This window comes from Panulirus ornatus, chromosome 50 (genome assembly GCF_036320965.1).
Source record: "Panulirus ornatus isolate Po-2019 chromosome 50, ASM3632096v1, whole genome shotgun sequence".
Taxonomy (NCBI): domain Eukaryota; kingdom Metazoa; phylum Arthropoda; class Malacostraca; order Decapoda; family Palinuridae; genus Panulirus; species Panulirus ornatus.
This window is the reverse complement of record NC_092273.1, coordinates 25,885,562-25,898,789: the sequence shown is the minus strand read 5'-3', so window position 1 is coordinate 25,898,789 and position 13,228 is coordinate 25,885,562. Positions and strand designations below refer to the sequence as shown.

At 39.9% G+C, this 13,228-nt stretch overlaps 1 protein-coding gene across 1 annotated transcript in view; it reads left to right on the top strand.

Moving 5' to 3' along the window:
* The window catches only part of SLO2 (slowpoke 2), a 1,142,188-nt gene that overhangs the window by 657,479 nt on the left and 471,481 nt on the right, over window positions 1-13,228 (top strand). Inside the window, 2 exon segments of the mRNA XM_071691568.1 lie at window positions 10,448-10,637; window positions 11,984-12,089. Coding sequence (XP_071547669.1) covers window positions 10,448-10,637; window positions 11,984-12,089 — 296 coding nt within the window.

The window sequence follows — 13,228 nt, the reverse complement described above, 5'->3', positions numbered from 1 at the left end:
GGAATTCAGTAGCCAGATACCAGGGCTTTGTGGTGAAAAGTTCTTTGAAATGTACAATGAAGGAGTGAGACATGGGCACCTCAACCCTTTTAATACAGAGGGAATATTTAGAAATGAAGAAATGGATTAGTAAAAGATGTCAGAAAGCAAAAAATATTCAAGATGTGCAGTGTTGAAGTTATAGGTATAGATAGCACTCTAGCCAGCCAGCATTTGCAAGGGATAAGATTGCTCAGAACAATTATAGCAGGTTAAGAAAAGAGGAACAAAAAACTTTGAAAAATAATTTGTTAAGGCAATTCAAAATCCAAAACTGTGGACAAGGCAGCTCAAAAGCCAAAACTTTTCTAAAAATTCATCAAGAATCGATTGTTAGTCAAGGAGCTAAGGATTCACAGGGAGAAAATTGTAGATGATTATGTAAGTGCAGGGAGCTTAATAACAAGTTCAAAAGTATTTTTACAGTCAAATGAACTTTACCTCATCAGCAGTGAGATGGAAAGGGGAGGGTGTTATGGAAATCTTTGAGATATCCAGAAAAGATGTTAACAGAATACTTGGAGAAATGGTGATCAAGTAAGAAAAAAAGAAGTTCTTTACCGGCATGTTAGGGCACACCCTCGTATGTTCATAGAGTTCTTCAAAAGTCAAATATCCAGGATGTTTAGGCTAGCACAAATTTCTCAGTGACATGTATGTCTTCGGTCCTACCATTGCTATCAACGCATTTTTGTTCCTGTCTGCATCATTTATATCATTTGCCAAGAAATAATGTTAAAGACACTCCTTTTCTCTGTCCAAGATTCAGTTGCTTGATCAAATTCACTTATGTGACAAATTAAAGACATTGTTACCGTTTGCAGTAAACCAGCTTTAGACATCACTTCACAGTGCCGACCAGTGATCTTTGTGGACATACTTCATTCCTTTTTTCAGTAACTTCCATAGGTTCTCCATGTTAATTTCATGTGGTTTTATCTTCATCGCCACTTTATGTAGTATTTAGCATGGTATATTGGGATAGGGGAGAAAGAATACATCCCACGTACTCCTTGCTTGTCGCAGAAAGCGACTAAAAGGGGAGGGAGCTGGGGGCTGGAAATCCTCCCCTCTCGTTTTTAATTTTCCAAAAGAAGAAACAGAGAAGGGGGCCAAGTAAGGATATTTCGCCTAAGACTCAGTCCTGTTTTTAATGCTACCTCGCTAATGCGGGAAATGGCAAATATGTATGGAAAAAAGAATAATGGTTAAGGTATTTCCAATTAAGTGCTTATTAATCCATAAGTAATTGCTTTATTCTGGGTACTTCTAGTAGTTACAGTGGTTGGTTATCCTCTAACCTTTGTAAACAGAACTCAGTTGGGCCATTAAGTACAGCGTTTATTCCCTACAAAGTTATGACAACCTGAGCATCAATTTTGTGTCCCAAATAACTCAAAATATTTTGCAGAAACCTGCATTTGTCAAAATGCAGTTTCAAACCTTTTTCATTTAATCTATCTACCACCTTAGTCAAGTTTGCTCTGTGTTCTGCTTCAGTACATCCAGTGATGAAATTATCATCTAGATATAAAACAGTATGTGGAGTACCTCACAGTAAGTTGTACATTTCTCTTTGAAAAATCCCAGGGCACTCTTGATCTCATAAGATAATATGTTGTACCTGAGCAAACCTCTTAGTGTATTTATTGCACAATGCTTCCTTGATCCTTCATCCAGTAACATCTTTGATAATCACTACTTAAGTACAATTTAGAGAATGACTTACCTTGTACCAAATTGACCAACAAGTCGATGTAATTTTGGAACTGGAGAAGTGTTCTTCTCAGCCATTGGATTTACCATCTCTTTAAAGTCTCCACACATTTGTACTTGTGAAGATGGGTTTGATATAACCACTTTCAGAGTAGCCCATTCTGAACTTTCCACTGATGTGAGTGTTCTGTTTGGCACTAGCCTGTCCAATTCAGTGCGTATGGCCTCTAAGGCTGTCGGTGAGCTTTCAAAAATCTTGTCTTTACAATAGCATCTGTAAATGCCCAAACCATCCTCAGATACTCAGAGTATACCTCATTTTTAGATCCTTTACAAACTTTTCCTTATTATCCAACTGTTCCTGTATATTAAACACTGAATTCTTCCACTCAATCTGGAGTGTTTGTAACTAGTTTGTACCTAACAAATTTTGTCCATCACCTTCTTCTACTATTGACCGCAATTTATATACTAGACCATTTTATGTGACATGAGCTTCCATAATTCCTTTGACTCTCAATCTTTCTCCATCATCTTTCTTTACTTTCTCTTGTAATCTGGGTGCCTTGTCACGACTCTCATGAACACGTTCATTAATTATGGTAAAGTTTGCTCCATTGTGTTTCTCCGATTCTTCCTCAAGCCCCTGAATATTCATTGTACTATTAAATGGTTGAAGACTTCCCAGCTGTACCTAACTCTTGTTTCCACTACTTTAATATAATCCTGAATTGAATTCAAAATAGTCCTCTTTACCTTCCTCAATACCATTATCATTTTCTAGTCTTTCTCCTTGGTTTTCTAAATTTTCCACTTGTTGCATTTTGCCTCCTCTTGGTGGTCCTCTTCTCCGTGGTAGTCCTCTTCTTCCTGTTGGAAGTCCTCCTCCCTCTCTTAGTGCTGTTCTCCTTCCTCTTGGTGAAGGCACTCTTTCGGTTGTGTTGTTTGGAGAAGGCTCAAAACTGCTAATTTGGAATGCCCATACATCCACTCATCTGTTGGTTCAATCATGTTGCTATGACTGCTAACATTTACAGGAGAAATGGCTTGCTCTTTAGCATTCGCAGCACCTTTCGTCAATGGCCCAATGGTTATTTAGATGATGAACTTCACCACCTCTCCAGTAGGGTGGGCCATGTGTCACTGCATGCTGGGATGATGGCTGTTTGATGTCTGACTCTTCCTTGTGTGTTGTCTCTGTTGCCACTGCCAAATTGTAGATTTTACTTAAAGCAAATCACTTTTCTGCTGAAGTACGCTTTCCCATGAGATACACCACGTCACCCCGCGCCGCCAGTTGCTTCGGTAATCTAGGCTTCTGTTGACAAAGGCTCCCTGTCGGGGAGACATGCTTCTGGCACCAAAGACAGATCCTCTTCCGGAGGAGGTTCAAGTAGTTCTTGTAAAAGAACTAAGCACAGAAGCTATTTTTCACACCGAGAGAGCTCAAAACGCAGCAGTAACTCTGCCATGAGGGATGATCGGGGACAGGAATGCCAGCCTTTGGGGCAACGAGGGCAGCAGGTGCCGCCTCCTCCCTCACCCTGTACCTCACGGGATGATACTAACTCCCCTCCCTGGGCAATGATGTTTGAGGCTATTGCTGAGCTCCGGGATGAAATCAATAAATTGAAGAAGGACAAGGATAAGTTTGCCTATGACGGGCAGCAAGGCATGTTAGATGCTGATGCCGCCCCATCAGGGGGTGAGGGGAGCCAAGGTGATGCCACCACCAGCACCAACGCTTCACATCGCCACGAACGTGTGGTAGCAAGTCCTCTCTCAATACAGTCAGCCGGCTTTTCTGGTTTTACTGCTGGCAGTGATGAGGATGAAGATGGTGAAATTCATGAGGTACCGAGTATTGGCAGCGCACTCCTGCATAGTGCTAAAACATACGGGCCCTTGGAAGACATTTCGGTAGACATGGAGCTGCCAGTGGCTGATATGGTGAATTATTTATTTGACCATAATTCACCATATCAGCCACTGGCAGCTCCATGTCTTCAGCAGACGTGATTTGCTTCGTAAAATTAGAAGCACATTTCACCTAACCTACGGGAAGTCTTGTGTACTTCATCAATTCTCTTGCACAACAGAATCTTGCCAATCTCAGTTTCCAATGCCAGTAGTTTTGCATGAATCTGTTCATCATTGTTACCTACAATCAACTGGTCATGCATTATTTGATCTTGCTGGTTTGTCATCAAAGAGATGAAATTGTAGTGCTCTGTTAGTTCTTCAAAGGCAGTTATATACTGAGTAACACTCTCTCCTGGTCACCCATTTCTTTTATAAAATTTTAACCTTGTTACCCTGTCTGACAGCTTTAGATTGTCATGTTTAGGTAATACTTCACAGATTTCTTCAAAAGTCAGTTCGCCAGGATGTTTAGGCTAGCACAAGTTCCTCAGTTTCTTGTGTCTTAGGTCCTACCATTGCTATCTACACATTTTTCTTCATGACTCCATCGTTTATATCATTCTTCAAGAAATAATGTTGGAGACACTCCTTGTCTTCAGTCCACGATTCAATGTCTGGATCAAATTCACTTATGTGACCAATTAGAGACATTGTTACTATTCGCAGTAAACCAGCTGTAGAAATCACTCCACAATGGCGACCGGTGATCTTCAGACAAACTTTTTTCCAATTTTTATTAATTTCCATAGGTTGTCCACACTAATTTCATGCAGTTTTATGCTCGTTGCCACTTTGTGTAATATCTAATGTAGCATGTTGGTCAAGGTAATTCTAATTAAACATTTAGTAGTCCATAAATAATTGCTTTACTCTTGGGATAACTTCTGGTAGATACAGTGGTTGGTTATACTCCCCAGTTTTGTAAACAAATCCCAGTTGGTCCATAAAAAAGCATTCATACCTGATAGTGTTATGACAAGAACACTGGAAGTATGCCAGTGTTGCCTACTCAAAACAGGTTAAGGTCACCACTAGAGTGCAACAGTGCTCTGCTCTGGAACCATTACTTATCTTAATTTGTATATGATTTGCAAAAAGTTAAGTTTTTTTGCTGCATGTTCATAGATTGCCAGAAAACGTGACAGTATCCACCATGAGAGGGTAATCAGGAAGTTTGAGTAACAGGCTGCCATAAGAAGATAACTCTTTCGTGGATTGAAAACTATCCAGTGGAAGTGAGTAAAGGCTGCATATCAAGGGTGGTTATTGAAACTAGATCTGAGTAACTAATCATTCCTAAGGCCATCACTGTTCCTGGTTTGTGTTAATGATTCACCAGAAGGACTGGAATTATACCTTTACTTGCAGATTGAGTTTTCATGAGTTGTAAGAACTTGCAAAGAGACATAGACATACTTAAGCTGTTGTCAAATACTTTGTTGATGAAATTCAACTTGATCAAAAGTAAAAGAATTAGGAATGGAAATACCAAGCCTATCCTAAGGACATCAAGAAGTATGAGTCAATCAAAATTTCCTTCAAATTTGTAGACAAGATGTTCAGAAAAATGTATTTAAAGCATACATTGGCCCCAGATTAGAGTATTCAGCACCAGTCTGGCATCGCTTATTAGGGAACACATGGAGCTAGTGGAGAAAGTCAGCAGGTGGGTTACAAAGTTTATACCAGAATTAAGGTGAGCTTTGTGGAAGGGCTTGCAGACATGTTATTACCCACAGCAAAAGAAAAGAGGAAAAGGGGAGACTTTATAACCACAAAGTTTTGAAAAGGGAAATGAATAGCAATTTACATTTTGAAATTGAAAATGCCTGGATGACTTGAGGGTATAACAGAAAACAAATAAAAATGTAGATTACAAAAGATGTGAACAAATACTTTTATAGTAAGAGCTGTAGATACCTGAGACATGATAAGAGAGGAACTTGTAAATACAAACAGTAAAAATAAGTTTGGAGTACTATTTGATACAAAGAGTTTGACCCTTAAAGGACCCTAACAATACTAGTATGCTTTATGATATGGAGCCCTTAGCTGTACTTTTATTATGAATTGCCTTTCCCTGCTTTCACATAAACTTAAAAGTGCTTTCAAATAGGATGTAAGTAGTGCCAGGAAAAAATCCTTGAGGATTAGTAACCTATATAGCAGCATCTTACCCTGTGTGGGATCCTAACTGTACTTTTATGGGTTGCCTTCTCCCATCATCATTTAGATTTAAAGCTGCATTTTATCAGTATATAGGGATGCCTTATGTCACAAGCATTTGTAAGTGGTTCCAGGAAAAAATCCTTGAGTTTTAGTTATTCATATTGTAATGTCTTACCCTGTGTGGACCTTAATGATACTTTGTGTGGATTGCCTTTTTGTACCATCATTGAAATTGAAAGGTGCAATTTACATATGTGTAGAGAAGCCTTATATCACAAGCAACTAATATCAGCATCAGGAAAGAATTGTATTGTATCACTTACCCTTATGATAAGAAGGTGGAAGGTATGCACAGCTTGGTGTATGCCCTATATCAATTAGTGGCTAATTAGTGACAGTCTGTGGGCACTAATTATTGCTAGAATGATTCAACATATGTTGAACTGTTATCTCTGAGGGAATGTTTGTGTGTCAATTGTCCAGTGGTGATGGTTGAGAAGAGATGAAAAATTGAGTCAGCAAATGTCTACAAATGTAAAATAAGCTGAGCTGGTTTGGTGAGCCAAATTTATATTCCTGTCATAGAAGGTGACTAAAGGGGATGAGAGCAGGGGGCTAGAAACCCTCCCCTCCCTGTATTTTAACTGTCTAAAAGGGGAAACAGAAGGAGTCATGTGAGAAGTGCACATCCTTTTCGAAGGCTCAGATTGGGGTGTCTAAATGTGTGTGGATGTAGTCAAGATGGGAAAAAAGGAGAGATAGGTAGTATGTTTGAGGAAAGGAACCTGAATGTTTTGGCTTTGAGTGAAACGAAGCTCAAGGGTATAGGGGAAAAGTGGTTTGGGAATGTTTTGGGAGTAAAGTCAAGGGTTGGTGAGAGGACAAGAGCAAAGGAAGGAGTAGCACTTATCCTTAAAAAGTTGTGGGAGTATATGATAGAGTGTAAGAAAGTAAACTCTAAATTGATATGGGTAAAACTGAAAGTGGATGGAGAGAAATGGGTGATTATTGGTGCCTATGCACCTGGGCATGAGAAGAAAGATCATGAGAGGCAAGTGTTTTGGGAGCAGCTGAGTGAGTGTGTTAGCAGTTTTAATGCACAAGATCGGGTTATAGTGATGTGCGATTTGAATGCAAAGGTGCAGAATGTGGCAGTTGAGGAAATAATTGGTGTACATGGGGTTTTCAGTGTTGTAAATGGAAAGGGTGAAGAGCTTGTAGATTTGTGTGCTGAAAAAGGACTGGTGATTGGGAATACCTGCTTTAGAAAGAGATATATACATAAGTATACTTATGTAAGTAGGAGAGATGGCCAGAGAGCATTATTGGATTACATGTTAATTGATAGGTGTGTGAATGAGAGACTTTTGGATGTTAATGTGCTGAGAGGTGCAACCAGAGGGATGTCTGATCATTATCTTGTGGAGGCGAAGGTGAAGATACGTAGAGGTTTTCAGAAAAGAAGAGAGAATGTTGGGGTGAAGAGAATGGTGAGAGTAAGTGAGCTTGGGAAGAAGACTTGCGTGAGTAAGTAGTGTGAGGAAGTACCAGGAGAGACTGAGTGCAGAATGGAAAGAGGTGAGAGCAAAGGATGTAAGGGGAGTGGGGAAGGAATGGGATGTATTTAGGGAAGCAGTGATGGCTTGTGCAAAAGATGCTTGTGGCATGAGAAGTGTGGGAGGTGGGTAGATTAGAAAGGATAGTGAGTGGTGGGATGAAGAAGTAAGATTATTAGTGAAAGAGAAGAGAGAGGCATTTGGATGATTTTTGCAGGGAAATAGTGCAAATGACTGGGAGATATATAAAAGAAAGAGGCAGGAGGTCAAGAGAAAGGTGCAAAAGGTGAAAAGAGGATAAGTGAGAGTTGGGGCGAGAGGGTATCATTAAATTGTGGGGAGAATAAAAAGATGTTTTGGAAGGAGGTAAATAAAGTGCGTAAGACAAGAGAACAGATGGGAACATCGGTGAAGGGGGCTAATGGGGAGGTAATAACAAGTAATGGTGATGTGAGGAGATGGAGTGAGTATTTTGTAGGTTTCTTGATTGTGTTAGATGATAGCGTGGTAGATATAGGATGCTTTGGTCGAGGTGGTGTGCGAAGTGAGAGGGTTAGGGAGAATGATTTGGTAAACAGAGAAGAGGTAGTGAAAGCTTTGCGGAAGATGAGAGCCGGCAAGGCAGCGGATATATGTATGGCTCATGGTGGAGTACCTGAGGATTGGTGGAATGCATGCTTAGTGCCATTGTACAAAGGCAAAGGGGATAAAGGTGAGTGTTCAAATTACAGAAGTATAGGTTTGTTAAGTATTCCTGGGAAATCATATGGAAGGATATTGATTGAGAGGGTAAAGGCATGTACAGAGCATCAGATTGGGGATGAGCAGTGTGGTTTCAGAAGTGGAAGATGATGTATGTATCAGGTGTTTCCTTTGAAGAATGTATTTGAGAAACACATAAAAAAACAAATGGATTTGTATGTAGCATTTATGAATCTGGAGAAGAAGAGTATATGGTGTAAGAGGCAAGTTGCTAGAAGCAGTGAAAACTTTTTATCGATAATGTAAAGCATATGTACGAGTAGGAAGAGAGGAAACTGATTGGTTCCCAGTGAATGTTGGCTTGTGGCAGGGGTGCGTGATGACTCCGTGGTTTTTTCATTTGTTTATGGATGAGGTTGTTAGGGAAGTGAATGCAAGAGTCTTGGAGAGAGGGGCAAATATGCAGCCTGTTGCGGATGAGTGGGCTTGGGAAGTGAGTCAGATGTTGTTCGCTGATGATACAGCACTGGTGGCTGATTCGGGTGAGAAACTACAGAAGCTGATGATCGAGTTTGGTAAAGTGTGTGAAAAGAAAGCTGAGAGTAAATGTGAATAAGAGCAAGGCTATTAGGTACAGTAGGGTTGAGGGACAAGTCAATTGGGAGGTTAATTTGAATGGAGAAAAACTGGAGGAAGTGAAGTGTTTTAGATATCTGGGAGTGGATTTGGCAGTGGATGAAGCCATGAAAGTGGAAGTGAGTCACAGGGTAGGGTAGGGGGCAAAGGTTCTGGGAGTGTTGAAGAATGTGTGGAAGGTGAGAAAACTATCTCAGAAAGCAAAAATGGGTATGCTTGAAGGAATATTGGTTCCAACAATGATATATGGTTGCGAGGTGTGAGCTATAGATAGGGTTGTGCGGAGGAGGTTGGATATGTTGGAAATGAGATGTTTGAGGACAATATGTGGTGTGATCGAGTAAGTAATGAAAGAGTAAGAGAGATGTGTGGTAATAAAAAGAGTGTGGTTGAGAGAGCATAAGAGGGTGTATTGAAATGGTTTGGTCACATGGAGAGAATGAGTGAGGAAAGATTGACAAAGAGGATATATGTGTCAGAGGTGGAGGGAACGAAGAGAAGTGGGAGACCAAATTGGAGGTGGAAGGATGGAGTGAAATAGATTTTGAGTGATCAGGGCCTGAACATGCAGGAGGGTGAAAGGCGTGCAAGAAGAAGAGTGAATTGGAACAATGTGGTATACCGGGGTCGACGTGCTGTCAATGGATTGAACCAGGGCATGTGAAGCGTCTGGGGTAAACCATGGAAAGTTTTGTGGGGCCTGGGTGTGAAAAGGGAGCTGTGGATTCGGTGCATTATACATGACAGCTAGAGACTGAGTGTGAACGAATGTGGCCTTTGTTGTCTTTTCCTAGCGCTACCTCGCGCACATGTGGGGGGAGGGGGCTGTCACTTCATGTGTGGCGGGATGGCGATGGGAACAAATGAGTGCAGACAGTATGAATTATGTACATGTGTATATATGTATATGTCTGAGTGTGTATATGTATGTATACGTTGAGATGTGTAGGTATGTATATGTGTGTTGCAGACGTGTATGTATATACATGTGTATGTGGGTTGGTTGTGCCATTCTTTCGCCTGTTTCCTTGCACTACCTTGCTAACACGGCAGACAGCGACAAAGTATGATAAATAGATATATAGAAACAGAAATAGATAGATTACCAGATTTTCCTCTTTTTCTTGATTTTTATTGATATTGCCTGTTAATAGATTACTAAAATGTTTACTTGAATTCTTTGATAAACCCCCTAAATTTCCAGACTCTGCTTTTTAAGGGTAAATGAATGGTTCCTCAAGAGTGTTGATCTTCTTCTTTGTACTTGGACAAGTAATCACAAAAATAATTGTAACCATACAATTCAGGATATATGTGGATGTTAGGCAACAGTGTATAGAGGGATGTGAGAGAACATTTCTTTATCAAAAGTCGTGGCCATTAGAAACTAGCTAATTGAAGAGAGATTACATGCAATTAACATTGGAAAATTCAAATGCCTGTATGACAGAAATGGTAGAATGAGAGGTGGGTTGTCACTTTGGAAGTAAAGCTCACACGCATCCAAAAAGGTAAAACCAGACACATATCAGGAGAATGTGCTTCCATCTGTATCAAAAATTTCTTTATTAGCAAACAGAATACCACATCTAGGATTGGATTCATATTTTCTTTACTGAAATCTTTAAATCTCTATTCTAGGACATGACTAAATATCTTGCTCCATTATTTTGCATATTAATCTTGAAATCTTATGATTCTTCAAGTGTCCTTCAGCTTGGATGATACAACTTGGTTTACAGAGACCAGACGTCCCTCCATCCTGCCAGTACCAGACATGTTCACAGGGTCCAGCCTAAACATCTCAGGGCAAGAGCGAGGCAGTGAGGAGGCATCGGGGGAGAGTGATGACGAGGTTGATGATGTCCCTTGGAGATCACCTTCCGAGATGATCGCGTGAGTATAAAGCAGTTGCCTACACTTTTTAGTGGTGAGCTCACAACACAGCAGAGGGATGCATTGGTCTTATTCACCTTTTTATATTGTCGGATCATTAGATCTTTTTAATGATAAGTTCACCACACGGCAAAGTGCCATGTTGTTTTCATTGGGTATGTTTGACTTATAAGTTACTAATTGATGACTGAGAGAAAGAAAGTTATAACTAGCAGTGGTGGGGATGCCTTTAGTTTACCTTGTGGTGTGAACAATGACATGAGTTCACCTAGTGGTGTTGGCAATGCCATTATCTTACTTGGTGGTTTTAGCCTACCACTGCTTTACTTAGTTATAATGGTGCTATCACAAATGTTCATGTTGATTCTGGCTCTACCATTAGTGTTCCTGGTGATGGTGATAATACCACCAGTTTACCCTGCTGTGTAGTTGTTGCCATTAACCTTTTACTGCTCATGCTTAACTACTCCTGACATGTATTTGCATGAACTGAACATCCCCTATGGACATAATTGTAGCATCAATTGCACTTCTCTCTCAGAGCCAGGCACTGAGCCTGGTTGGTGGCTGAGGTGGCAGTGCACTATAACATCTCTCCACAGTTAGTCGTCCTCTCATGATAGTAGATTTTCCTGAGTTATACAGGTTGGAAATTGAGTGGCCTTTAGCAAGGTTTGGAGAATCAGGCACAAAGTCATTCTGAATTATGTGATAATCTGTCTTTGGATCATGTAGAGAGAAATTGTATGGACAGTGGCTTTTCCAGCATTGAAACTTAACCAAGATGAGGCAGGAGGTGTTTCTTGCAAAAGTGGAGGCAGTGCTGCCATCACCTAATGTTATGATTTTACCATTATGTAAAAAAGTATAGATGGACCATTTTGATTTTACTGAAAGACTTATGTAAGATAAAACATAATAATAATCGGTAATCAGTACTTTAGTTTAGATAAAATACAATTGATCATGAGTAGTGGGAACTCGCTTAACACTTAGGCCTTATTCCCAAACTTTTTAGCACATTGTGCTGAGACGTCTACAGAACTTTTACATATTGATTGAGTGATGGTAATGGATGAGATATACAAATGGAGTTTTTTTTTTCATTGTTACATGAATATCTTTTGAAACTGCCTGGTCAAATACATTTAAAAACAGCTTTAAAAACTAGAGATTGGAAAAGAAACTTAATAAAGAGTGAAGAGGTAATATTCCTGTCCCTTATTTTACTGGAAATCCTAGTAGTACCACCATTGAGAGTGATGCAAATGTCACAACCAGTATCCATGTATCTTTAGCTCACGGAGTGTTTGTTGGACAGAAATAATGAGGTGGCATTCCCACAGGATTGTCAAAGGATTCCCACCTGTGTCACCTTACATCGGTGTGAGTCCAACATTGTGCTACTTACTTAAAGAGAAGAAGCCCTTGTGTTGCCTCCAGTTAGCTCAGGTAAGGCACTGATACAATCCACAAGAATGCAGTGTATAACTATTGAATGTATCAGTCTATTATGCTGGCCTAAGAAGGTTTTGCTTAGATAAGTGTAACTTTTGTCATTTGTTTGTGTTAACATTAGTTATGCCTGGAGATTAAAAGCTGTTGTTGCACTTATTGTCCATTGTTAACTACATCACCATTGTAAATATTACTTAGACTTATCATTAGGATGTGAGGATAACATCCAATCACCTGCAGACCACAGTGTGAATGGTCTCTCATTTGCAGATAACCTCAAAATCATCAGCTGACAACAAACATGCGACATTACATAAGTGACTCACTCAAAACAGAATGCATCCTCTCATAAATTCAACATGACCTTCCTTACTCTGGACAGACATGAATCTAACATGCAGTCTCTTATAATCTTCAATAGTATATTATTCCATTCAACAGAATTCCATCCGTTCTGGGATCACATATGACACGACGAACATTTACTGCATACCACAGACCTCAACAGAAGGACTATAAACAAATGAAAATCCTTCTGAACAATGAGTAGCTCCGGTTTGGACATGCATCTCACCTTAAACTACGTCTCACCTGCCTGGTCATCCACCCTATCAAAATAGAGCAATAGGTTACACAAAACAATGCTTTTAAGACAATCATTAGATCATGTTATAGCTACAGACTATACAAAACAAGGCTCTTAAAACAAGCATTGACTGCCTAGCAACTGCAGAAGTTCACCACTTGCACATCTAAATAAGAATGTTTCCAGTGCAGTCTCATTTCACAAAAATGTTTCCAGTACAGTTTCATTTCAGTATGCTCAGCACTTATTTACTTATAACAGTACTAGGCCTTCCAGCTCTAACCATCACATAACCAACCACTAGCTCCCTGGTTAGAAAAAAAATATACATTTGCTTCACATTCCAGCAACCTGTGCTGACACATTTCCTTTCCCCATACAAATATGAGCCAGTCATAACTGATGCACACTGTAATTACTTGACAAACTCTAAACAAACATCCTCACTACCCAGTTTTAAATTCCACTCTACCACAGACACGTGCACACAAACACAGGGACTGGTGGTGACAAGACTCGCAAACAAATTTACTCTAATCTAGAGAGT